Below are 26,759 nucleotides of genomic sequence, written 5' to 3'. Positions count from 1 at the left end.
GTTTTGTGCTCTACCGTGAACGAAATAAATAGCTTACAAAATTTTAACTTTCATAAACTACAATAAACAATACGATACTTTTGCAATTAGAATTCAGTAATAATCAAGAAACATATTCACAACTTATATAAACACATAAATCTAAAGGTGAATTTTATTTTTTTGTTTCTGTCAATATAAAATTAATCTGCTTCTACTATTGAAAATGATGCAGAATTATTTTAATTAGACTAATCAGTGTAATAAAACCATAAAAAACTAATCATTGTAACTAACGAAAATATTGTTATTGAAATCGTTTTACAAAGTAACAGCACAAATGGGGCTTGATCATAATAATTGTAATTATTTAAAAACCAATTAAAATCATATTACCAAATCTAGGAGGCACTTTATTTTACGATAATTTTTGGTACAGAATACGCTTCCCTGGTCAAAAAACAATAAGAATTGGATTATTTCAAATCTTTAATTAATTGTCTTCGAAGGCTATCTATAAGTGCACAATTACTTATAGATAATCCTTAAGTAAAAATAAAAAGGCTCGAAATTTTTGAATATCGTTTTAAAATTGTAAATCATGTTTGCAATTAAATTTATTGCGATATTCTTAAATATATATAAAATTGCAATTGAAAATGTTATATTACTGAAAGACATAAATATCGAAAATTTCGTTCTGTGACGTGGCTTTGTTGGGGGTGATGATTCGGCATTATTCTATAATCTACGACACATTTGACAGTTGATAAGCTGTCAAACACGGGATAGGGGATGTGATCCAGTTGTTTTTTTGATACAGCTCGAGTTCAGTTTGTTGTTCGACTAAATTGTTTGAGTGACTTGTGATAAATGCAATAAATGGTTGATAAAATTTTAAATTGAGGGACCGAGCGTAGTAAGCTTGCAGCACGGCGACCTTGCGTATTTTGAGTGTTGTGTAAAACAATTTTGTGACGTAATAAGAAGTTGAGTTTGTTGTTGCGATGGCTGAAACGAGCGAGGCACAGGCTAGTGCATCAGCGCCTGGGGGCGACGCAGGCGGTGAAGATGACAAACGTGATGAGAGAATGCTTGAATGCAATATATGCCTGGACACGGCACGGGACGCCGTGGTCAGTATGTGCGGCCATCTGTTCTGGTGAGATTTCAAAACATTACAATTATTGGCTTGCCCATAGTTAATGGGTAATGATAAAACATCTATATAACTAGAAATACCTGTAAAGTAGACAAACGTTGCTTATTATCAGTTTAATTATAAGAAACTACAATGTAACATTTAAACTTCTTATTGGAATCAACTTTAGTAATTAGGTATTAAATTCAGTGTATATTTAAGTAAGAGGCAAAATTGTTTCTAGACTTTGCTAAGTTATTTTAGAACACCTACTCACATTTCCTTAATATTGGAAAGAAGAGACACAGACGTAGATAATTATATTTTATGTTATGAATTCCTTTAATTATTATCATCATCATTACAGTTGCGGAACATCCATTGCTGGACTTAGGCCACCCCCATAAACTCCCAATGAGACAGATTACCCATATTTGTTGTATAATTATTATTTAAGGTAGATAAAAAAACATTATTCTTGTACCTATCTACCCTCCTTTTATAAATCATCTTCATCATTTGAATCATAGAATGTTCTCTGCTGGACAGGCAATCCCCACTTAAATTTCCAATTTGATGATGGTAAAGAACCTGCATCCTGTGTATTCTAAAGTAATAAAAAATTGTTGAAGCATGTATCTTTACACATAATTATTTTTTCTATATTCCACAGTCATTAATATCCATACCATTGTTTTTACAATTATATTTAATATTCATGATTTTTTTATTTCTGGCATGTGTATGACACAAGTCTCTTAAAGTATTTCCTAACTTAAATCATAGGTTTTTATAAACATTTATTTTTGATGACACCCTAATCATGTCCAGTTTTTAGCATTAAGTTTCATACAACCACTTCCTTACCCAAATTGCCATCCTTAGGTTCTATGCCAGTATCCACATGGTGGTTACACATAGGCTGTTCCTAATGACTGCTATAAAGCAGAGATTATTGATTGGCAGTCATGTTCTCCTCACTTCTGGCTATTGTTCCAAGTTCATTGATACCACAAGTAGGGTCCACTGTCACTTCAGTTTGTAGATTTTTAGCACTGTGTATTCTACTATTGTTGTCCAATTTTTATTCTGCATATTAAAACTTTTAGTAAAAAAAGCACTGTTCTCTCTGATGCTGTGTGTCATTTAGCCAGTGTACCAGCTTGATGGTTTCTGTATGACTTTTTAATAAACATTAAAATTAGAACAAAATGGACTAATTATATATTATAGTTAGGTTTAATCTAGCCAGCCCAACTCATTCGGGAATCCTCACAAACTCTTTGATGTCCTTGCAATCATGAAAAGCATCCCGGTGAACCAAGGTGGCCCTATAGGATGCTACCATCATACACTGGACTAATATGTGAGATGCAGAATAAACCCCTCCTTTTTTGTTATATTTTGCACTGAAGACTGTCTGCAGCACGTAAAGTATGATAAGATGCTTGATAAAATGACTATGTCTAGTCAATATTTCTGTCACCAGAAGAAATAGAGGTCACCATACCCAAAGCAGGGTTTTGGAAAGCCGGCAGTTTATTGTGAGCATTGCCTTCTTTGCTGTAATGTGATGAGTGTTGTCAAGTGCACTATTACGAGAGATCAACAATCTGTAGCCAGATAATGAGTCATATGCAATCATATCGAAGCCCTTCCTGGTCAGTTCATCTAGTTTTATTGTATGTATGTTGTATGTCCCCATGACATTTCTACCTGTTTGTGGTTGCTACTCAAGAACCTTCAGATGCAATGCTTGTGACCTTGGTTCTCCTATGGATTTCCTCATTTCTTATTAGATCTTACAGTAAAACTCCAAGCAAAGCCATCTCCATTGCTTTCTGGATGATGGACATGGATGGTCTGATGAACAGATTTTGACCATTGTGACTAGAACCACAATGGTTAAAATCTGTTCACTGTACTTTTAAGGGTTAGTAACACCATACTGTCGAAATTCTATTGATTTTACTACTATTTTCTATTGATAATTAGCTGGTATAGAATATCATATATATTTATATATATGTACTAGCTGACCCGGCCACGCGTTGCTGTGAAAATTTAAAAAGTGGAAATAATTGAATTATACGGTATTTCGTTCACTACAAAATAAATTTAATTAATTTTATAGCGTCAACAACACGTGGTAATTATGCTGTTAAAATGTAGCTTATATGACACGTTCGTAGATTTATCATAGCAGCGCCATCTATTGATTACTTACTCAACCCAGTCGAAAGGTATCGACATCTGTTAGAATCATTTGGAGTTAACAGATAATTGTGACTGTCAAATAATAACAGACAATAATTAGCAATAAATTAAAATTGCGACTATAATTTGAGATTTAAACTATCCTATCTCTCAAGTTAGATCGAACTGCACATGGTGTGCGAATTTTATTATAATCGGTTAAGTGGTTTAGAAGTCCATTGAGTATAAACATTGTGACACGAGATTTATATATATTAAGATATATATGTATATTCTTTAAAAATTGCTGCAGCACACAGCATGTTAATTTAATGTGAAAATAATAAATCTATTATATAGTAAATAAACACTGACAAATGTACATTTTAGATAACAGTATTAATTTGCAATAAACTGTCAAATGCACAAAGTTCAGGGTGAACTGTCAAACAAACATGATACAATTTGCTGTGACAGATTTCATCAGTGAGAAGTTATTGATTGGACACAATACAATAGAAATAAATCAAATACAAGTATATTATGATTTGAAATAATTAAAAAAAAAAAGATGTTTTCTATTTTTGGCAGTGGAAGACAAATAAAGATTGATTATATTTTTATTGTTTAGCACCCGGCATTTGATTTGGCACACTATGATATGACTGATGATAAAACTAAATACAAGGATTGTCTTGAATTGTTTTTAAAGAATGTTGTGTTTATTGCACATGGTTGTGACAATTTATTAATTGCGATAGACAAAGATAATGCTTTAATAAAATTAAACTTGTTTTCATATCTTTTTTTAACAAGTTAAATGTATTTTATATTTCATTATAAACTAACATGCCTTTGTTTTGATTAATGTGGAATGTTTCATGGCAAGGAACTGATATTTTAATATACTGTGCAATGTTTTGGTAAACAGTAAATGTTGTTTTAATTATTTTTCTCTCGATTTTTCCTCCATAAGAACCTTTTATTATGCCGTAATGAAAGTGTGAAAAATAAATTAGTATATGGTTTAAATTGATTAAGCCATACTTGAATTTTGCGATAACCATTTAAAGATTCATTTTAATATTTACGGCGGCGAAAAAATCTAACATATTTTTTTTATTAATTACAGTTTACATCTAATACATCAGTTAATTCTAGGAAAATTGTGAGGCCTTGGGAATAATGGTGGGGAATGTTAGGCAATGCCTGAAAGGGATGTGGGCAATGTTAAGAATGGTAGATATTGTGATGAAAAAAAGATGATTACACTAATACCTCACTTTGCGTCGCGGTTACGTTCCAACAAAACACGACGCAAATTGAAACGACGCAAAGTGAATTAAGATGTTCTATAGCAAATCATGGAAAGATCGAAGATATGTTCCAGGGTTACGAAAATACTACTTTTAAAAAGAAAATTGAACAAAGTAAACATTTAAAAAACAAAAATAATATAACTCTGCCAATAAATAAATTGAAAATTTTTTACCTATTTTTGTAACCAGAAATAACACGTAAAAATTTATATAAATTTATTAATCTCTTTGAAAAAAAAAGGACACACTACATTACAACACACTACGTAATTGAAACTGAACTTTAAAATAAGCAAAACAAAGTGAAAATAAACTGTATTCAAATTGCATTGTTTTTGGTTAGAAAGGGAATCCCCGAGTTTTGATGGCATGGCGCAATTAGCAACAACTAGTGTTGCTATCTTTTAGAAAAAAATGAAAAATAAAAAAAAATAATTGAAGACGAACCTAAAGCAACGCAACCTCGAAAATCTAACGACACGCAGTGAAAATTAGTACTTATTAAGCAGCGACGCAACTTCGAAAAAAACTCAAAACGAAACGGCGCAAACCGAGGTATTGGTGTATGTGATTTATGAAAGATGAAAAATAAAAGAAACAAAATGTAATATGATTAAATCGCTAATTAAGTCTTCAATATAGGGGAAACGAGAGGCTCCAAAAAATACATCAGTTTGGGAGAATCTCCTTATTTTTGACTAACTTATTTAGAGATCACTAAAGCAACCCTCTCTCCCACAAGCAACTTATATATACCCATCCACAACAATTACTTTTTATCATCCAGGCATTGACAAATTAAGTGTTTATCCTTATTTTCATGTTATGTGGGCAAATCTTTAAAAAAAGGATGACCACTTCTGTTGTGGGATTGCTCCCAAAAGAGTTACACTGGAATGCATCATGGGGCTAAATCCACCTTGTAAGTGATTATAGTGTGCTAAAACCTCTGTCGTCCATGTCTCTGACTGCATATGAGGAGGGTGTTTTTTCTCACCCTCTCCGCAGTATCCTTTTACAACAAACTTTAATTCTGAAGGTTATACCAGTGCTCTGTGACCTCTTGATGTGCTTAAATGCAAGCAGGCAATGAGTGGTCGACCACCACCATGATAGTGAGTTTTCGGTCCAGCACAACTGATGTATCCTCATATTACCACTATAGTGCCAAATGTTTGTCGGCTCCTTAACTATTTTGGTATTTACCAAAGTATCCATACCTTGGAAGTATCTGCACCAGTCCGAGGATCAGAGAATCTGCCGCCTGTTCATCGTCTATAACAGAATGAATAGCTTGGCCATTGCTACTGTCTGCTCTTGAATTGCCCAATCTTCTTTTCCACCAATTTACCAGTAACTGTCGCATGTGGGATCTCCGTTGCTTCCGTTAAATAAATAGATACTCTTGTGTGTCCACCCTACAATAATCAATTTTCAACAATAATACATAGATTTAAATATGAACATGGAAAGTCTATTTAAGGCCTTTCCCAGTCACTCACCATAATGCTTGTTTCAGTTGGCCATGCTTGCACCAGTGGCTAGAGACGCGGCCAAGCCGACAGGTGTGTCCGGTCTGCAAAGCGGCTATCAGCAGAGACAAGGTGATACCGCTATATGGCAGGGGGAATACCAAGCAGGAAGATCCGAGGAATAAGGTATATGTTTTGATGAATGAGTGTAATATTGAGTCTATGGTAGACCTGCATGTGCTGCAGTTTCAAGCTGAATAGGTCTTATTGCACACACATATACTCTCACTATTCCGTTCCAGACAACTATGAAATTTGTTTGTTTATGATATTTAATGAGTAGTTGTCGTGTTTTTTATTTAATTTCAATTCTCATTTTCCGTGTATTATGTGAAATAAATGTATTTCTGTTATTATAATATAGGGCTACCTTAGGTTTTGAAAAGAAAAACGAGATAACGGAATTCTTTATTAATCTTTACACGTAAATGACATTTGACATTTATTTTGAGAAATTGGCGGAAAATTCGGACTTTTGAGTATATAAAACTGGATGATAGAAACTTTTGAAGTTTTCTTATTGACCAAGAAATACTTAGAAAAACCTTTTAGCAAATCTGCAAAGAATCTAGGGGTAATCATCGATTCCAATTTGTCTTGGCTCCCGCACGTCAATGAGGTCAGCAAAAAATTACATTTTTCACTTCACTCGCTCAAATGCCTCCAGAACTTTTTACCTCTGAAAACCAAGATCTCCCTCGTACAGACTCTCCTTTTCCCCATTCTTGACTACGCTGACGCGTGCTACCTGGATGCCACTGAGAAGCTTCTAAACAAACTAGAGCGTCTCCAAAATGTATGTATTAGATTTATTTTCGGTTTACGTAAGTACGATCATATTTCCCAGTTCCGATCGCAACTCAAGTGGCTTCCAATTCGTCACCGCAGGAACGCTCATGTTCTTTCTACTCTATAACATCCTATACAATCCCTCTGCTCCTTCTTATCTCCGTAACCTCTTCCACTTCTCCCGGGCCCAGGACAAACCTTGTCGTACGAACGTAAGGACGTCACTGGCCATCCCCGCCCATCACTCTGATTTCTTTTCCTATTCCTTCACTGTCCATGCTGCAAGATTATGGAACGCTCTCCCCTACGAAGTACGTGATTGTCCATCATTACCTGTATTTAAAAAGCGAGTCAAAGAGCACTATTTATCGCTAGTTGTCTAGTATATATAATATTTTTAGTTATATATGTTATATATGTTGTTATGCTTATATTATGTATATATATTATTTATTATGCTTATTTATGTAAGTTTATAATATGTAAGTATACATTTATGTTCATGTTAAGTATATAATTATGGTCAAAAGTCGTATCTATTGTAAATATTTCAATTTAATTATTGTGCACGTTGTGTCTGCCTTACTTTTTATGAATCTCCTTCCGTAGGCCTACTGGAAGAAATTTCTGGTTAAAAATAAGTAGTGCCTGTTGTGTCAGTTATATTTGTATTGTTACTTTAGTGTTTTTATTGTGTACAATAAACTGTTAAATAAATAAATAAATAGATAATATTTTTTATTTTAAAACTGATCATTTTAAAAATAATGTTCGATTTTTTTAAATTAAAAAATAGAATTATTTATCTTTACACGTAAATGTCTTTTGTCGTTTATTTTCACAAATTGACGGCAAATTCCATTCTTTTTAATTGGCCATGTAATACGTTTGTTGACATTATTTTTTTTTAGAACTGGCCAGTTTGTAAATAATAATTGATTTTTTAAAAAAATAGAAGTTTTTACTTATGTTTACACGTAAATGACATTTGACATTTATTTTCACAAATTGGTGGCAACTTCAAAAGTCGCCACGGTTATTTATAAATAGTTTTACATATTTATTAACGAGGTTGTGCTTGTCCTGTGTGTGGACTAATCATAGTGGTCCGTGTGAGAGTGAAGTGACATGGAAATTATCTCTTTCCTAGAGAAAAATTGCCAAAAAAGTAAGGCAATCATTAGAAATATGTGTAAATGTGAGGGTTGCATATGTAGCCAATGAGAATACTGTTGTACCGCGTTATGACAACTGGCAGATTGGACTTGGCGACATCAAGGCCAGGTAGCTTGACGAGGATAGAAGGGATGTCGGGGTCCTTCTGGAAGATAAGATACAATTTGCTTATTCAATATCAAAAACATTTAACAGGACTCTTATTAATCGACAACTTTTTTATTAGCTCTACCTTTCTTTTATTATTAGGATCTATATTCTACAGATCTTAGCATCTGTGGCTTTATTTTAACATTTACGTTTAATATTTCCGAAAAACAAAATTTTTTTTGCTCACGTTTTCGCATGTCACTATGCTAAGTATATTGATCTATTTTAACGACTTCCTGACAATGTGAAGTTTTTAAAATTACGTTTCATGCACCATTCTCCTACAGCTCCTCATCCCTACTCCATATTGGCATCCTCAGGTTGTGCCACATAATGAACCTTGCGATCGCATCTTGAGATTCGTACGTATAATTCACACAGGAGTTCGTGTGTTGTGATATTGCTGCTGCTGCATGATGGATTCTGTTACACAGCCTGATGGTGCCTGTGGTTCGACAGACACCGATCACCACCTCGCTCTTTAGCCCCTGAGCCTCGTGGGTAGTGAGCGGCATGTTTATCTGCTTGGGTGTGACTTAGGTACAGGGTGTTTTTCTCTTTCGCGATATTCTCCCCATAGTAAAGACGCCTGCTCAGGGAGTACACCTCCTCCTTGGACGAATATATGCCCTTGAACAGATTTAGGGCATAACCAAGTTTCTGACTTGACTCTGCTTCGCAAACTGTTATAGTTAAGAAGAAACAGAAAGAAAGGCCGTAGGCCATAACAACACATCTTTTAAAAAAGTTTTAAATAGATTTACACTTATACACTTTATCAGATATAGTCTAAATGAAGTCAAAATAATCAGGCGACATCACTGCCAAGGAGTCTTGTCATTTAAATATTCTTTTGAATAATACGTTTTTTCCGTCAATTTATTTTTAATATGTATTTTGAATTTTGTAAAAGGTAGTCCAATGATGTTTTGCGGTATTTTATTAAGTCCAGTCCGTGGGCTTTTATCGAGAATTTTAAGGCCACAATGGACATCTGTTTTATGGCCTAGGCGCCCACTTCAACATGCCCATCCGCTGGACTATATCGGTTACTTTTATTCTTCATCTAGTAGATCAGGGGAGAAGAATCAGCTTCAAACTCCGCAACAACACACCTTTTAATAGAGTTTAACAATACAGATTATATATATGTATACCATTTACCAGATACAGCCTAAATGAAAACAAAATAATCAGGCGACATCACTGCCAAGGATTCTTGTCATTTCGACTCAGTGAAAAAAAATTATAGCAGCAAATTAGAAGTCGACAATGAACGTTGCAATTTCATAAGAGAAAACATTTAGTAAAATATACCTGACGATTATGGGCGACCTTGGAATGTTACATTTCGTTTAATGTATCAGTCTTGCAATTTGTATAACAGGTTTTATCGCTATTCATAATACTCGTTTTTTTTTTTTTTTTTAAATAACAATGGCTTACTTTTCTGCGAAAACATATTCGACGTGCCGTATTAACATTATTTTAATTTTAATTAAATTTGATATGGCTTTGTTATTGTAAAAATAAATGAAGAAAAAAAATATTTTGCTGGCTGGATTTGAGCTTCCGATGGAATAGCATGGTATTGTTCTCATGCCGAAATTAAGAGATCACCGTAAATAGAGAGTAATATAAATACTGCTTCTCTTTTTCAGGCTTCTCTTTGGGGGGGGGGGGGGTATTTTCGTCTCTTATCATAGGTGGGCAAAGTCTTTAATATTGTAATTTTTTAACACGTTGAGCGCCACGTGGTTTTTTAGCAACTTCCCCGTCAGGCCGCGCGCGCAATACTGACTTGGAAAAACTTAGAATTTACTGGATTGAAATTTCAAAACGTATTAGCATTGTTTTTAACAAAATGGTCGAGTATTTCATTTCAATATTACCTTGTTTTAATAAAACCCAATACAGTTTTCTGTAAAATGTTTAATTTTAATTTTAAAGTCCATGCTCATCTGTCGTCCTTCTCAATGCCTTTCATTGTTTCCTCTAATTTCTTTAACAAAATAAACTAAATCTATCCTATATGTATGGATGAACTAGAGATCCCTAAAAATGGCGGCCATAAAAGCATGGCTTCCACTTTTACTCCACAGTCTACCTGTTTGACTCTGAAGTAGATTTATTGATTCCACTCGGAACAGACTTCCCATGGTTTTTAAATTCACTTTAAAATTACGGGTTATTTAGTTGTAGTATGTCCTGAACGCGTCAACTTCCTCCTGCGAAATAATTTAAAGATATATATGCATCTTCTACTTATATATTTATTATACTTCTTCTACTTCATCACTAGTTTCAAAAGTGGTCCATGTGGACCACAAGGTGTCCACGGGAGTCTAGATGAGGGTTTACGTTGGCATGACAAAAATTAAAGGTTCACAATTTGAAAGCATGGGTCCTGGTTTTTTGATTTCGATGATGAAGGAAATGATGGTTTGTTCTTCACCTGTCAATCTGAACCGTTGTGATATGAAATCTATTTATTTGTAATTGGAAACCGGAGCATAAATTTTCCTAGCCAGATCAACCGTTCAAAATTTTTGTGGAGTTAATTGATATATGGTGGAAATGTAACTGGCAGAACCCATCGTAACCAGCTAAATTTCTAAAGTTGTTGTTCGATATTGTATCCGAACGTAACACTTTTTATTATTGTACTTTAGTGCGTGTATCGGAACACACGGCATCTTTCACCGGCTTCTGTCAAAAGACGATTTTTTAACATCTTCCATCAACGGACATTTTACAAGTGCAACATATTTGATTTCTTTACATTAAATAATTAACTAAATGTGCTTGTTTTATATCGATACCCAACTTGTCTATGAGAAAGTTTAGGAATCTTTGTACAGTTCCTCGTGATGAATATCGCACATCATCCTTTGGAAAGAGACAATCGGCTAATTTCGGCTTCGTAGAGCGTTATCTCTTTCGCACACACTATTTGTATTTCGTGCGACAGATATAATTTAGCGATAATAAACGAAATTAGCCGATTCTCTTACCAAAGGTCGATGTGCAATATTTATCGCTGGGTAAACAGAGAAAAAAAGTAACAAAAATTATGCTAATTATGTTATCACATACGTAATTAATATTTTTTTGTATATATGTGTGAGGTTTTATTTGTGTGTGTGCAAGTGTAACAATAAATGGGTGCATATAGTTTGGTGTGGTAATTATAATATGAACGTTGTGGGCAGGTACCGCCGCGCCCGGCTGGACAGCGGACAGAACCCGAGCCCACTAGTGGGTTCCCGGGCTTCGGTTTCGGCGAGGGCTTCCACATGTCTTTTGGCATCGGTGCATTCCCTTTCGGCGTCTTCACCTCGACCTTCAACTTTGGCGATCCCAGACCCAGCGCTGGTGAGTCCTTATTACTTCTTTATTCTATGCTACTATGTATACTTTTTTTTTATTCTCGTTCTCCTATCTTTGGAAAGGACAGGGTCACTTGCTTTCTTATTAATTTTTTTTTCACTGTCCTTTTCATTCTCGTTCTGTACTATCATTCTTCACGTAATATATCGTACCATTCGTTCTTTCCACAATTCATTCTATCTTTCTCTTTTGTTCTAATTCACATTCATGCACCGCCTTCTTATTTCTCTATTTTAAAATTTTGTTTACATTATTTCACATTTTTATTACCAGTTTTATGCTTACTCTATTACACAGTTTTACTTGTTTATTTTTGTGACATGTTTGACTATTGCTTTACAAAAACTGAGAAACGATTCCCTGCTTTTGGCACTTTCTAATATAGAGGCGATGTTTTCCTCATTTATTTTTACGTTCAACCGGCATTCGGAGTCGATCCGGAGTCCTCCGAATGTGGGACTGTGGTCTACCAGGTGGATCATGGTCTGGTCAACGCTCGGTTAAGAGAAGCACGAGGGGTCCTCGTTGAGCTTAAACCGGGGAAGGTACTCGGAGAACCCCCCGTGCCCCGTGAAGAGCTGGACCATAACCGCCTCCACCTCGATACTGTAGAGCACGTGGTAGGCTGAAACGGTGTCTGCTACTATGTACACTATTGAACAGACCACCTTGTTAAGATCATCAGACAGCGCTGAATACAGGTCGATTACCATCGGTGTGATTGGGAATCTATGGCGGAGTCCATAAGTGAACATTTCGCAGATGAAGTGTTGAAGGTATATTACTGTGATCAAAAAGTAAAGTGAAATTGTCATTTTAAACTCCCGAACATTAATAACATTTGCCAAGAGTCTATCAAAGGTTGAAATATCATTTGGCTCATCCCAAAACATTTTGAAGGATGTTTTGTGTATCAAAAGCATCAAGTGTCGATTGGTCGATGTCGTATTGCATTCGTTCTTCGCGACTTTTTTTTGCCAAAAACTCGACTGCTATCGTTCTGCAACCACCGTATTCGCCTGATTCGCCTCCGTGTGACTTCTAGCTTTTCAGAAATTAAAATACAAGATTGTCGATATCAAAATCGAATAAATAAATACATTTAAAAAACTTTAAAGTTAAACGGTTTTTTGATACCCATATTGTGGTGGTTGTGGAAAAATATGTACCTAGTCCGCCATATTGGAACGGCGTCCATCTTGAATTTAAAATTTTGACATAATCATCGTGTTTTACTAGTGTAGCCCTTTCACCCATATTGAGGGGGTTAAGGAAAAATACGTAATCCGCCATTTTGTATCGGCGGCCATCTTAGATTTATAATGTTATTGATTTTATTATATTGTATTGTCATCTAAATTATGTGTGTACCAAATTTCAGATCAATCTGACAACGGGAAGGTGCTTAAATTTCAATTTCTAATTTTGATCCAAATAAATTCCGTGCGGGTCGAACTAAATATAACCGTTTAAAAAAGACTGTTCCGTAGAATAAACTGTAGAAAAAACATTGACAAAAGTGCCTTCTATCAGACGGTGATTAATTTGAAGGTGATGAGATTGATTTAGAATAAATAAGTAATTTATATTTTAAATAATTTATGAACAAATTCACCTTACTTTTTGATTATAATATTATACTGCACAACTATTAAAATATATAAGAAATACTTGAATATAACTAAATGTAAGTCCCGACTGGATGGACTGACGAAAGTTCAGACTGTATAAGACCGTTCATTGTAATCTTTGAGTAAGTCATATGCCTTGAGCTTCTATCGACAGGCATCAGGGCCTTTTTATATGTTGAAAATATTTTTCGTAAGAATATTTCATCTTTTCAATTTTTGAAAAAAAATTTGAAATTTCGCACGTTTGACAGTTCATCAGCTTTATTTATCGATCATATAATAAATTTATTTATTTCACATTTAGATAAAGCTATTCACTATGAAATATGGTTTATAAATATATTTTTCAATTTGAATGCAACTGGCTAGTAATTTTTGCCATTATAATCTGTAGGAACAGATAATAAACAAATAATTAACTTTAAAATGTGGTTTTCAAATTTCGAAAACACTATTTTTCTATATTATCATTAAGTTTTTTTATTATTTCCGAAACTATTGATTTTTTTAATAAGTTATATATAGTCTTACATTATTAGATAGTAACCTGCAAAGACGTGAACCAATTTTTTTTGTGTGGAATAAAGCTCGTAGTAAAAAAAAGTATAAAAAGGTTTAGTGCGATTTCAATCTTGTATAGAAGTCGTGAATCCGTGCGTCTTGTTGTCCGGTGGAAGAAAGGAGATGGAGTATTGATTTGATATAAATCCATGATGTAAAATGCCGTATAAGTAGCACAGATAAATTAAATATATCACTGTATAGCAGAGTTGCCCTTTTTTGTGTCGTAAACACCTTGCCATGTTTTTCCGTGTTGGGTAGACCCCCTACTTACCTGATATTGATTTCCTGTAAATTTCTAACTGTAGTGAAGTTTAGTGTTAAAAACTTAAAGTAAAAACACATTTTAATTGAATTTAAATTAAAACTACTCAAAATAAAATTTTGTATCTGTTTTGTAAAATATACGTTTTTATTATAAGATAGTATGATGTAAGTAAATAGGTACTATCAGTGTATGTGTTGAGATCCACTATCGTGGACCCCCATTTTCATTTCATGGACCCCCAAATTTTTTTTCGCTGACGTAGACCCATTGCAGATTGTCATAGACCCCTAGGGGTCGATATAGACCGTTTTGGGAATCACTGGTCTAGAGCATGGATGCACAGACCGCGGCCCGCCGGTCGAATACTGGTGGCCCGCCGACAGCAGAAATAATGCTCTCGTACATTCGAAAAATATTGAATTCTATTCCAGAATAAAACCAAAAAAATTTAATTACCTTTTTTTTCGCCGACGTAGACCCCTTGCAGGTTGTCATAGACCCCTAGGGGTCGATATAGACCACTTTGGGAATCACTGCTCTATAGTATATATTTTTTTGGAGTCGTTGTATAAGAAAGAATATGTTTGCATAAAACATGATTTCGGCCTTTTGTCTTTATGCGTTCAAGACGAAGCGACCCAGTTTCTTTGAATATCTTTAGAGCGGCTTTCGAATATTGAAGTTTTAAAAAAACTCGTATTAACCGTTACATTGCGCAAAGATCGGAACTGTGTCGGTTTGGTGCCGAAACGTATTAATTAAAAAAAAAATACATTCTCTGAACAGTTTGTATTGGCGAAATACGATTTGCCTTCTCTGTTACACTTACACGAATAGACATGAAATAATGTTTGTTTTTTATTTAAATAAAGATATAATTTATTTATTCAACATTGCAACAATTAATAGGAATCCTTTTTTTAATGACCTTCGCTATTGGGGGCCTCTCGTACACCCCTATTTATGGTAGGACAGGGACTTTATTTGCAATTTAATTCAATGTTTCAAAAATTTTCACATGATTTTTTATTTTCTCTCTCTTCTTTCATATTTTACTTTCTCTTTTTCGGTCTATTATCTATCTTTCATGCTACATTTCTACTTTCTTACCCTTTTGCTCTGTTCATCTATCATTCTTTCCTCTTTTCTTTTTACATTTTTATTTTACATTTTTACTTATTTTCTATAATACATTATATATCACATTTGAGTTTTATTTTATTACATTTTATCACATTTCTTATTGTATATTCGGATTTTTTTTTTTTTTTTGTATAACGTTTTTAACTATTTTCTTGCAACAAGCGAGGAATTATTTCCTAGTTTCTTTTTCGCCTATCAGGGAGGCTATTGTCTCCTCCCTGATTTCAACGCCAGACCGGCACTCGAAGCCGTAATAAGACTCCTTTTGATCGACACCTTTTTTTAACTATTTTATTTTTGTTTCTATTCCCCTTCGCAAAGTGTTATAGTTGTGGAGAAGAAGCAGGAAGAAACTCCACAACATATCTTTTAATAAAATTTAAGACATATTTATACTTATACACTTTATCAGATATAGCCTAAATGAAAACGAAATAATCAGGCGACATCACTGCCAAGGATCAGGATCCTTTTCATTTAAATATTCGTTTATTGAATAATTAGCCTTATTCGTAAATTTACCTATAATATGCGTTTTGAATTTATAATGTTGTTTAACAATTTTTTAAATTGCGTTTCAGTTAAGACGATAGTACTAATCGTAGATTTTTTGTTTGAATGATTCAGTTCCCGGATTGTATCAAATATTAGTGACAAGATCTATAGGCTTTTTGAACAATTCCCCAGCCGTATTCCGATAATACAGATAATTTATTTAAAACACGTACAGTACCCGGCGATTAATATTGCACATCGACCTTTGGAAAGAGACAATCGGCTAATTTCGGCTCCGTAGAGCACTATCTCTGTCCCACACTACCTATTTGACGTTTTGTCAGTCGTTCGTCGTAAATATTGCACGTCGACTTTTGGAAAGAGACAATCGGCTAATTAGAGCTTTATAGAGCGTTATCTCTGTCGCACAACTGACAAAACATCACATCGATGGTGTGGGAAAGAGATAACGCTCTACGAAACAGAAATTAGCCGATAGTCTCTTTAAAAAGGTCGATGTACAATATTTATCGCCGGGTATTGTTACACGATTGTTTTAATTAATTTTATACGGGTTCCCACTACAAGCTCTATCACCCGACTTTACCCTGACCTTGATTGTTTCGCGATGTATTAACAGGTGTATTAACCTTCACCCGAGTGAAACAATTTAGGAGACATAATATGTTAACTTTTATTTACCAAAAACTATCAGCTGTCTATGTTAAACTTATACATTTCTTTCTTTAATAAAATAGATTACAATTGTCATTCCATATTTACGTACGGATTAAAAATGATTACCTTGAAAGCCTATCGAGATCAGGGGTGTCGAAATCAAAAGATATTGAACCGCAAAAAGGCAATGTTTTGTATTTTTTTTAGTTTGGTAATAAAAATTTTCACGTCCAAAATACATCACTGTATAAAGACGAAGTTATGTGATCAGTGTGTATTGCCGGTGATGACATATGGATACGAGACGTGGTCACTTACTATGGACCTCATTAGAAAGCTCAATGTCACCCAGAAAGCAATGGAGAGGGCTGTGCTATTTTTTTTTATTAAATGGCCCCCTCTATTGGAAGCCTCTCGTACCCCCTATCTAGTTTGGGACAGGGACTTTATTAACAGATAATTTTTTCAGAGTTTTATCTTTATTCGACACTCACTTTCATACTTCTCAATTTATTTTATTCTTTCCTTTTATCCTTCACAATATTTTGCAATTTTTGATCTTTGATTCCTTCTTGCTTTCATCGCCTTCGTTTCCTCATCTTTTTCACTCTTAGGTGGCTAGGTACAAGGGCTAGGTACGAGGGCTGTGCCTGGTGTTTCACTGTGAGATCGAATGATAAATGAGATCCGCAGAAGATACAAGGATACGGATGTAGTTAGAAGAATTGCTCGTCTGTAATGGCAGTGCGTGGGTACATTGTTACTGCAGATGGCAGTTGGGACACTTAATGGCGATTATAAGCTTGTAAACCCGGCATGGGTAGGCTTTCCACTAAGTGAATCGATGACATTGTTTAGCTTTTAGTTTCTGTCGCTAGAGAGAGGGACTTTTACCCCGCAGTGGGCGTCTATCGGCAGAAATGTAGAAAAATATTGCATTATTTATAAAATAAATACAATTAAAAACTTTTAAGTTAAACGGTTTTTTGATACCCATATTGTGGTGGTTGTGGAAAAATATGTATCTAGTCCGCCATATTGAAACGGCGTCCATCTTGAATTTTAAATTTTGACATAATCATCGTGTTTTACTAGTGTAGCGCTTTCATTTGATACCCATATTGAGAGGGGTTAAGGAAAAATATGTAATCCGCCATTTTGTATCGGCGGCCATCTTAGATTTATAATGTTATTGATTTTATTATATTGTATTGTCATCTAAATTAAATGTGTATACCAAATTTCAGATCAATCTGACAACGGGAAGGTGCTTAAATTTCAATTTCTAATTTTGACCGAAATAATATATTTCGGGTTTCGTACGAGTCGAACTAAATAAAACCGTTTAATTAAATTATTTTTTGCCTTTTGATACGTAACATCCATGATGTCTGATTTTGTTAAAAATTTCATATTCGGATATAATGAGCGGGCCGCAAAAATGTATATTTCGGATCGCATGCAACATGCGGGCCGCGGTTTTTACACTCCTGATGTAGATCTCATCCGGAAGATTTAACCCCGGAATTAAAAAAAAAACAATTGCCCCTGGACAATGAACGCAAATGGATAACAAAATATATATATATTCGTGGACAAAACATCCGTTTGTTTACAGATACGATATGGGGTGAATGCCTCGTGATAAAAAACATTTAAATTTTAGGTTAATTTGTTTTGAAACGATAGATATTAGATGCGTATACATTGTAGAATAATTAATCTAATTTGATAATAATTGTAAAACTATTAATAATTTAAAAACATCCGCGTGATGGCGGCCATTTTGTATAACAATATATTTAAGACGCAAGAATACAGTTGCAAAACTGTTGTGATGTGAAATAAAAAAGTTTACAACCAAGAATCGTGATTATAAGTTCAATTCCAAATAAGTTTCTAAATAAACAACAGCGTCCACTACGTACCATAATACCAAATTACGATCTTATTTTTAAATTTCAGTTTAAAAAAAATATGTTTTTAAATATAGCACCATAAAAACAATTTGTTTGGCAAGCATACCTAACCCGAAATGCAATAGAACAGTGTATTGTATTGTTTCTGAAGATGTTAATGCTGTTAGCCATAAGGCTTTTACAGCTTCATCGATACTGAGTTCACGGAGCGGAAGGGACCGTGAACTAGATTTAAACTGGAAACTAAAAGCTGGTGGGGGCGCCTACCAGTTGCACAGGGACGCTTGTGCGATGATAAGGCTCTTCGCGGTAGAGCTTTGACGGGGTGTGTTGCTGGAGTGTGCTTGCGGGTTGAGACGGCAGCGTGGACCGCAGGCGAGCCGAAGAGAGATCCGGATCCAACCACGTTCTTCCCACGCTGTTCGCGGTTAGGCCTCTTACTAAAAACAGGTGTTGTGGCGTGGTGGGTGATAATAAAGCAGTAAGGAGATAAGGATTAAGGCTTGTATAAATCGCGGATTCGGTTCCTGATATACAATGATATATAATTACGTGCATCATATAGGATTGTCATTGATCAGAAATAAGTTTCTAAATGGACAGCAACGCCCTCTGCGTACCATAATACCACACTGTGATAGCCAATTCGCCTGCAAAACGTGGCGATTATGGTATATCCCCCCATAGATATATGGAGGCTTTTGCCTTGCAGTGGGCGTGACTTGAAACGAAGAATTTATATCGGATGATTATAACTTGTTTCTTGCAAAGTTTTTTTAATAGAATCAAAATATAATATATCATGCAGTAAGGGCTTACGATACTGAACTAAAATGTGAATACCGGTATTTGATATGTAAAACATATTTTAAATATATATATACTACTATTATTTTTATATATTACTTATATTTTTAAACGGTTTTATTTATTTGGGTCAAAATTAGAAATTGAAATTTAAGCACCTTCTCGTTGTCAGATTGATTTGAAATTTGGTACACACATTTAATTTAGATGACAATACAATATAATAAAATCAATAACATTATAAATTTAAGATGGCCGCCGATACAAAATGGCGGATTACGTATTCTTCCTTAACCCCCTCAATATGAGTATCAAATGAAAGGGCTACACTAGTAAAACACGATGATTATGTCAAAATTTAAAATTCAAGATGGACGCCGTTCCAATATGGCGGACAAGGTACATATTTTTCCACAACCACCACAATATGGGTATCAAAAAACCGTTTAACTTAAAAGTTTTTTTAAATTTACTTATTACTTACCTAAGTTATATTGACTTGTTAACAAATAACATATGAAACCCAATAAATATTGTTCTGAAATGAGTAGATAATATTTATTTTGTTAAATAGAAAGTAGGATTATAAAGAAACAAAAAATCGTGCAAGTAAAAAAAGTACATACTAAATTCTATGTTACATTTTACATATAATAGGCTCGTATGACATTATATAATTAAAGGAGCAAGAAATATAATTACATTGAAAGTATTTATGAAATAATATTAATAACTTGCTTTTTTATTAAAGGATGCTCTTAAAAAACATAAACAATCGCTTTATATTGCCGACACCGCCGCTTCTCGATGTTGCCATACTCGGCTCTGTTTGTGTAATAAATGTGCCTGATATGGAATTTAATACAATGAAATTGTTTATATATTTTCAAAAAAAATCTTGTAATTAATTTATATTATTTTAAGTTAGATATACATTGTGCATAAATTAAATTTTTATCGACTAATGTAATATATGGGTATTTTTTACATAAATACCGGTTTTAATACCAGAAAAAAGGATTCCGGTATTGTAAGCCCTACATGTAGACTTTATCAATGTGTTGATTTTTCGAAGATGTTTAGCAAAATATATTTGAAAGAATAGATTTTTATTTAATATTATATTTTTGTTAAATAAATGACCTTTTTTTAACGCGTGATAAAATGACTTCATAGTTGGTTTTTAGTCGTGTAGAACGTGACGTAATAAATTTTACACCCTGAACTATGATATATATATATATATATATATATATATATATATAATATGCACCCACACATATACTCTAACTTCGTGGGAATGTCTTGGTTCAATTAGCAAAATTAGGCTAGTTTTATTTTAAGCTCGGGAACCCTTCAGTTTAAATTAGGCAAAAACAAAATATTGGATATATCTCTCAATCATAATCTTTGTATAGTTTTAAAGACAAAAAAACATGTAACTTTGTCTATGTACGCCATTTTTAACCATAAAATTATGGATAAAATCACAAAGTGTATTGTCACACGCATATTGCAAATATTAAAAAAAAAAACAGTGATTGTCATTTTATTCGGAGGAGTCGGTTATATATCCGTGCCATTGGCCACTAAGATCAAAATACTTATTGCAATTAAAAACAAATTGTTGTTGCGCGTTCGAAATTCAAATCGAACGTCGATTTGAACTCGAACGCCCGCGTTGATGTGTCCGCTCGTTATGTTTGGGTCAAAGTCATGAATTTTAAATGTGCTTCTGTAAATATGCAATGCATTTTATATCAGTGACATCTGGCATTCATTTTTCTTTCCACCGAAGTAACAATAGTCTAGAGCAGAGTTTCTCAAACTTTTTTGTGTCGTAGACCCCTTGCCATGTTTTTCCGTGTTGGGTAGATCCCCTACTTACCCGATATTGATTTCCTGTAAATTTCTAACTGTAGTGAAGTTTAGTCTCAAAAACTTAAAGCAAAAACACATGTTAATTTATACATTTATTAGGTTTTTACAAGTTCAAAATGTGTTGCGACCACAAAGCGAATACCAACATCCTACAACTTACACAATTTTACCATATAAATTTTGAAAACTAAATAAATATTGTAAGTCTGGAAGAAATGGTGAAGATGTATGAAAGGTAAAGGAAAGAGTGATAATGGAAAAAAGGAAGAATGAGTGAAAGACATTAACAGTATGTAGATAAGAATAGTGAGCAAATGGAAAAGAACCTAGAAATTTTATTTTATCCAAAGTTGTCTCCTGCGTACCCAAGGCGGAATAAAGTACGAGAAGAAAGACCTTGTAACTGGACATGACACACAGATGTGTATATCAAATTAAAAAAAAACATTAATATTTGTTGTAACAACTCTATATATATATGCAGCGGAGCTGTTCATAGAAATGAATGCGTAGACAAAGCAAAAGGTACACGAAGTTCTCACAGAAGGCGTTGAGTGAGCATTATAAGAATTGTGTTATCTTAAACCCGACTGTCTCATATGTCGATGACTTGCAATAGATCCTTCACAAGGGAGCGCTGATATTGGATATCTATGTTTCACCTCAATTTTGTTAACACGTTCCGTGCCGCGGCATTTTTGACCCACAGTTTAACCCTTTTCTTGATAATGTATCTGTAGAGATACATCAGAATTAAAAAAAAATAGTGGCATCAATTTTGAACGCAGAGTAATCATTTGTATGTGAATGTTTAGGTAATTTCTTAATTTTCGAACGCTTGTTCAGTTTTTCTGTAGGCATCTTTGGGTCTTAAAAGTCAAGTGGTATGAATATTAATGTAATATTTAAAAAAATCTGCCAAGTTAGGGCTTATTAATTAAAAAAGTTTAGGACGTATGCTTTACACTTAAACTACTGCAAAGCTATAATTTGCGGTAAAAAGTTATAGATTTCAATATGCATTACGTACCATGCGTGATGTTAATCTATATTTGAGTCTTGTTTAAGAATCCTTTGTTTTTCAATGAGAACTGCAGATGGCGTGAAAGTGCAGCGCATACGCCCAACATGACATGGAATGTACTAAGTACTTAATTTCATGTAAACTTTAAATCGGTGTTTTTCAATTGGGTCCCACAGTAGGGCAATTCGAAAGTGGACTCGAAGCGTCATTTCGCTTCGGTTCATTTAAATGCATGGTCATATTTAGGTATTAAATTCAACGTTTAATGCGTATTCTTAAATAATTATTGCGTATATATTCCGCTTAGTGGTATAGCTTAGTGAGAAAACAGAAATCAAATACCCGAATTCAATCAAATCTATTGTTTCTGAAGATGTCAATGCTGTAAGTCCTAAGGCTTTTACAGCTTCATCGGTACTGAGTTCACGGAGCGGAAGTCAATCAAATATACAAGAAAAATATTACTCCTTTACCCTTCTTTATTTCTAGATGAATTTGGATTTAGTGTAGTAAATAATTTACTGAGAAATCTGCTAACGAAATAGGAACCTATAATATAATATCTGTGGCAGACAAGTGGAAGGATGTCGCTATATTAAAACAATAAAATAATAATATAAAAATCTTTATTATAATTATTTATAAATTTACTTTTAAATTTTCTTTGTTTTGAAAATTACTTACTGCATTGTTTACAATCCTAATGATTTTTGCTAAGATCTATCACTAAAGTTTCTTAAGAGAATCCAATTGTTAATTTAAAAAACTAGCAAATAAGGAGGCGTGATAATTTTAGGAAGGCTAAGTAAAAGTAAAGTAAGCTAAAAAGAGGTTAGAAAATAACACTTTATATAGTTCTTTTTAAAAACAAAGTATCTCGGTTTCGAAATTTGATAAACGTAATTATTCGAATATATTACATGTTAATTTAATGCTAATGCCATGCTAATTTACCGTTCGTTTAAAAAACAGGCAGTGCAATTTATTATGATATATTATTTAGAATTTTTTTTAATGCTTGCGGCTATCTCAATATGTTCCTTAATTATTAATGCAAGGTTAGAAATCAAAACTCCGGTCCTAGAGTCCTGTGACCGACGATGTAGAAGACAGATACAAAAGAAGAAAAATTGTAAAAAAATATTCATTATCATTACAACCAATAAACACCCACTGCAAGGCATACGTCTTTCCTAAAGATCGTCATGATGAATCGGAAGTCAGTTAGCGACTTCCCAACCTTGATGAGTTCAGCCGCGAATAAATACTGGTAGCTTAATTTTATTTAATCTTTGAATATTTATTTTCACGTAACTGTATTTGCGTTTGCAACTTATTATTGTAATGTATGCATTTAAAATTCATTGATGTTTCTTGACTTTGGACCTCGCGCTGGTTGGACGGCGGTCAATGACTGATATCAAATGAATCCATAGACACGCGTTATATGAAAGTTCATAGAGCAAGTTTTCATTACAACATCACGTTGCTGGCTTCATTTCAGCGTGACGTCAAGATTAGCTGAGAAGCTGACTTGTATCACGTGGTGTGATGACGAAATCAAGAAATGAATGATCTGTAATAAGATATATATTGCGTATTAATAAATACATTTAAAAAACTTTTAAGTTAAACGGTTTCTTGATATTGTGGTGGTTGTGGAAAAATATGTACCTAGTCCGCCATATTGGAACGGCGTCCATCTTGAATTTTATATTTTGACATAATCATCGTGTTTTAACTAGTGTAGCCCTTTCATTTGATACCCATATTGAGGGGGTTAAGGAAAAATATGTAATCCGCCATTTTGTATCGGCGGCCATCTTAGATTTATAATGTTATTGATTTTATTATTTTGTATTGTGATCTAAATTAAATGTGTGTACCAAATTTCAGATCAATCTGACAACGGGAAGGTGCTTAAATTTCAATTTCTAATTTTGACCCAAATATATAAACAAATAAATTCCGTACGGGTCAAACTAAATAAAACCGTTTAAAAACAAAATGTGATGTCAAAAGTAGGTTTAATTCTTTGTAACCGCTTTCAAGCGAGGGTGTGGACCTCCGAGTAGTCCTTCCTTCGCAACACTATCTACCTCTATGGGTATGGTCCCTCTTGTAACTGTAATACGATCTGCCAATGTTAAGCTTCTAGCTCTCAGACCTCTGTTCCCGCAAGCCCAATTTCTATAAAGCTGCACAAAGTCTGTGGTCATTTATATCACAAAGATATATTCTTAGTAAAATAAAAATCAAATTTAAAAAAAAATATTCGTCCAATTTGTTATTTAATGTTTTCAATAAAACGTAAAATATTCATACAGATAACATACAGACCACAGAGTAAATAACACATTTTATTCAAGCTGTCAAAAACTAAATCAAAACCTAAATACTCATTAGAATATAATTAAATGTAATGCATTAAATCAATAAATAAAGAGTTTAGTCTGATGTTCATTTTATTTTTCAATTGCTACGAGCCTATTACTTTTGTTATATCTGTTCAGATAGCTTATGCATAGTGATTTGCTTAAACGTAATAACTTTAAAGGGGTAAATGTATTTCATTTGCTGTCATTAATGAATGGTATACCTTATCCAAAAATATAATAGTTTCAGAAATAATGGATTACATATTTATAATAAGAAAAAACGGTTTTTAAAAATGCCGATCACTCAATGTGAAAGTAAATTATTTATTATTTGTCCTTGTTGGCTTTGTACAACATCTAAATAGAGTTTTAAAAATAAGTTTATATGGGTTTAAGATTTTTGATAGACGACAATAAGCTATATATTTACCCATTTTATGCTTTTAAATTTAAATATTTACAATTACCCTGTATATTATATATAACAGTTCCATTTACAAAATATTTAATTAACAATTTTAGATAGCTACATTAAATACATAAAAATAGGGTGTTTCTTAATGCACTCTACTATTTACCATTTAACGTGCGACAGAGATAACGCTCTACGAATTACCGTTTGTCTTTATAGCCGGGTATTCTATTGTATATAAGGTTGTCAAATATCTCCCTTCCGCTTTTTTGCTCTTTATTCAATGCTTTATAAAAAGTGTTACAGTGATCGGATTTAGTTCAAATATGCGCCGTTTTGTTCGATAATCTGTTTCCATCTAGACGGCAACTTCATAATATGCTTCAAGCGGTCCAGTTGTTCGCAGTAGATGGTAGAATTAAGCGTCTGGCCATATGGGAGCAGCTCATAGTGGATGATTCCCTTCCAATCCCACCAAACACACAGCAAAACCTTCCTGGCCGTCAATCCCGGCTTGGCCACTGTTTGGGACGATTCACCGGCCTTCGACCACGACCGTTTTCGCTTGATATTGTCGTATGTGATCCATTTTTCGTCGCCAGTCACCATTCGCTTCAAGAATGGGTCGAGTTCGTTCCGTTTCAGCAGCATGTCGCAGGCGTTGATTCGGTCCAGAAGGTTTTTTTGCGTCAAATCATGCGGCACCCAAACATCAAGCTTTTTTTTGTATCCAGCCTTCTGCAGATGGTTTAAAATGGTTTGGTGACTAACTCCCATCTCCTGGACGATGTCACGAGATGCCACATGCCGGTCTAACTCGATGTAGTCCATGATTTGATCGGTATTTGTCGTCACAGGTCTTCCGCCGGCTGGCTTATCAATGGTGTCGTTTTCGCCGGCTCTGAATCGTCGAAACCATTCCTCCGCGGTTCGAAGTGATAGAGTACCATCCCCAAAAACACCATTAATCTCACGGAACGTTTCTCTAGCGGATTTGCCTTTAACGAAGGAAAACTTTAAAATAGCGCGAATTTCGGCGTTAGTGAACTCCATGTTTACACGTCTATAACTGTTGAACGCAATATCCAAACTAATCATGCATGGCGTCGTTTTGTAGGTTATGTCAAGACCTTTCAAATTATGTATAGTATTGCCAGATACGAGCTCTTGTAGCGCTTTGTACATAGCCGCGAAATTCAAAAGACAAAAAGGCGGAAGGGAGATTTTATTGTATTTGACAACCTATTATTTAGTCTAGTACATGAGTATGGTCTAATGATATTCCTTGTTGCAGCGCCCCGCGGCACCGCCCAGTACGACGAAGAACAGTTCCTGTCAAAGATCTTCCTGTGGGTGGCCATACTGTTCGTGCTGTGGCTGATCTTCGCATGACCCGCCATCACTCGCCCCACACCCTTATCGGCTTATACAAAACGTAGTTAGCTCATCTAGGTTATCGCTAAATTTAATTAGTAAGGTGTATTTTCGTTTCCGGTATGTTAGGTTATGTCTAAGAATAACAAAATCGTTGCATTTCAATGGCGTCGCGCCCGGGCGACGGTCGAATCCGTGCGATTCCTACTTAAAATATTTGTTTTTATTATTATTATTATTTAGTGGACATCTGATTGTAATGCAGTTGTGTGCAACATGTGATATTCGGTTTCGAGGTTATGTCGTTTTGGCGGGAAACCCGTCCAACTGTCAGTCCCCAAGGTGAACGCGTATAAAGACCACATTAATTTTTTTTTTGTTAATCCGGTAGATAGAATTTATTTTAAAAATACTTGTGTAACCTAATCTACGTGTATATACTTAATGGTTATTTAATGTAAATTATTAAAATAAAGATTGTAACACTATTGTTGAGAATTATTACAACACATCCTT

General features: G+C 34.1%; 1 protein-coding gene across 1 annotated transcript; it reads left to right on the top strand.

Annotated features, from left to right (window-relative positions):
• The first annotated feature begins 737 nt into the window (after positions 1-737).
• LOC137930377 (E3 ubiquitin-protein ligase RNF185-like) lies at positions 738-26,731 on the top strand. The gene is made up of 4 exons (XM_068773620.1): positions 738-1,141; positions 6,155-6,293; positions 11,495-11,657; positions 26,164-26,731. The coding sequence occupies exons 1-4, from the start codon at positions 987-989 to the stop codon at positions 26,259-26,261; spliced, it is 555 nt and encodes a 184-aa protein (XP_068629721.1). The 5' UTR covers positions 738-986; the 3' UTR covers positions 26,262-26,731.
• The last annotated feature ends 28 nt before the right edge of the window (positions 26,732-26,759 follow it).

This window comes from Battus philenor, unplaced genomic scaffold, assembly GCF_028537555.1.
Source record: "Battus philenor isolate CCGP_79_NKW_IND1 unplaced genomic scaffold, ilBatPhil1.0.hap1 SCAF_6, whole genome shotgun sequence".
NCBI classification, from domain to species: domain Eukaryota; kingdom Metazoa; phylum Arthropoda; class Insecta; order Lepidoptera; family Papilionidae; genus Battus; species Battus philenor.
This window is presented reverse-complemented; position numbering and strand designations above follow the sequence as displayed.

Bases quoted from the DNA above. Each gene is read 5' to 3' on its own strand.
- LOC137930377 (XM_068773620.1), top strand. From the start codon at position 987: ATGGCTGAAACGAGCGAGGCACAGGCTAGTGCATCAGCGCCTGGGGGC. The intron at 6,294-11,494 runs GTATATGTTTTG...CGTTGTGGGCAG, and splicing joins AGGAAGATCCGAGGAATAAG to GTACCGCCGCGCCCGGCTGG. The intron at 11,658-26,163 runs GTGAGTCCTTAT...TCCTTGTTGCAG, and splicing joins CGATCCCAGACCCAGCGCTG to CGCCCCGCGGCACCGCCCAG.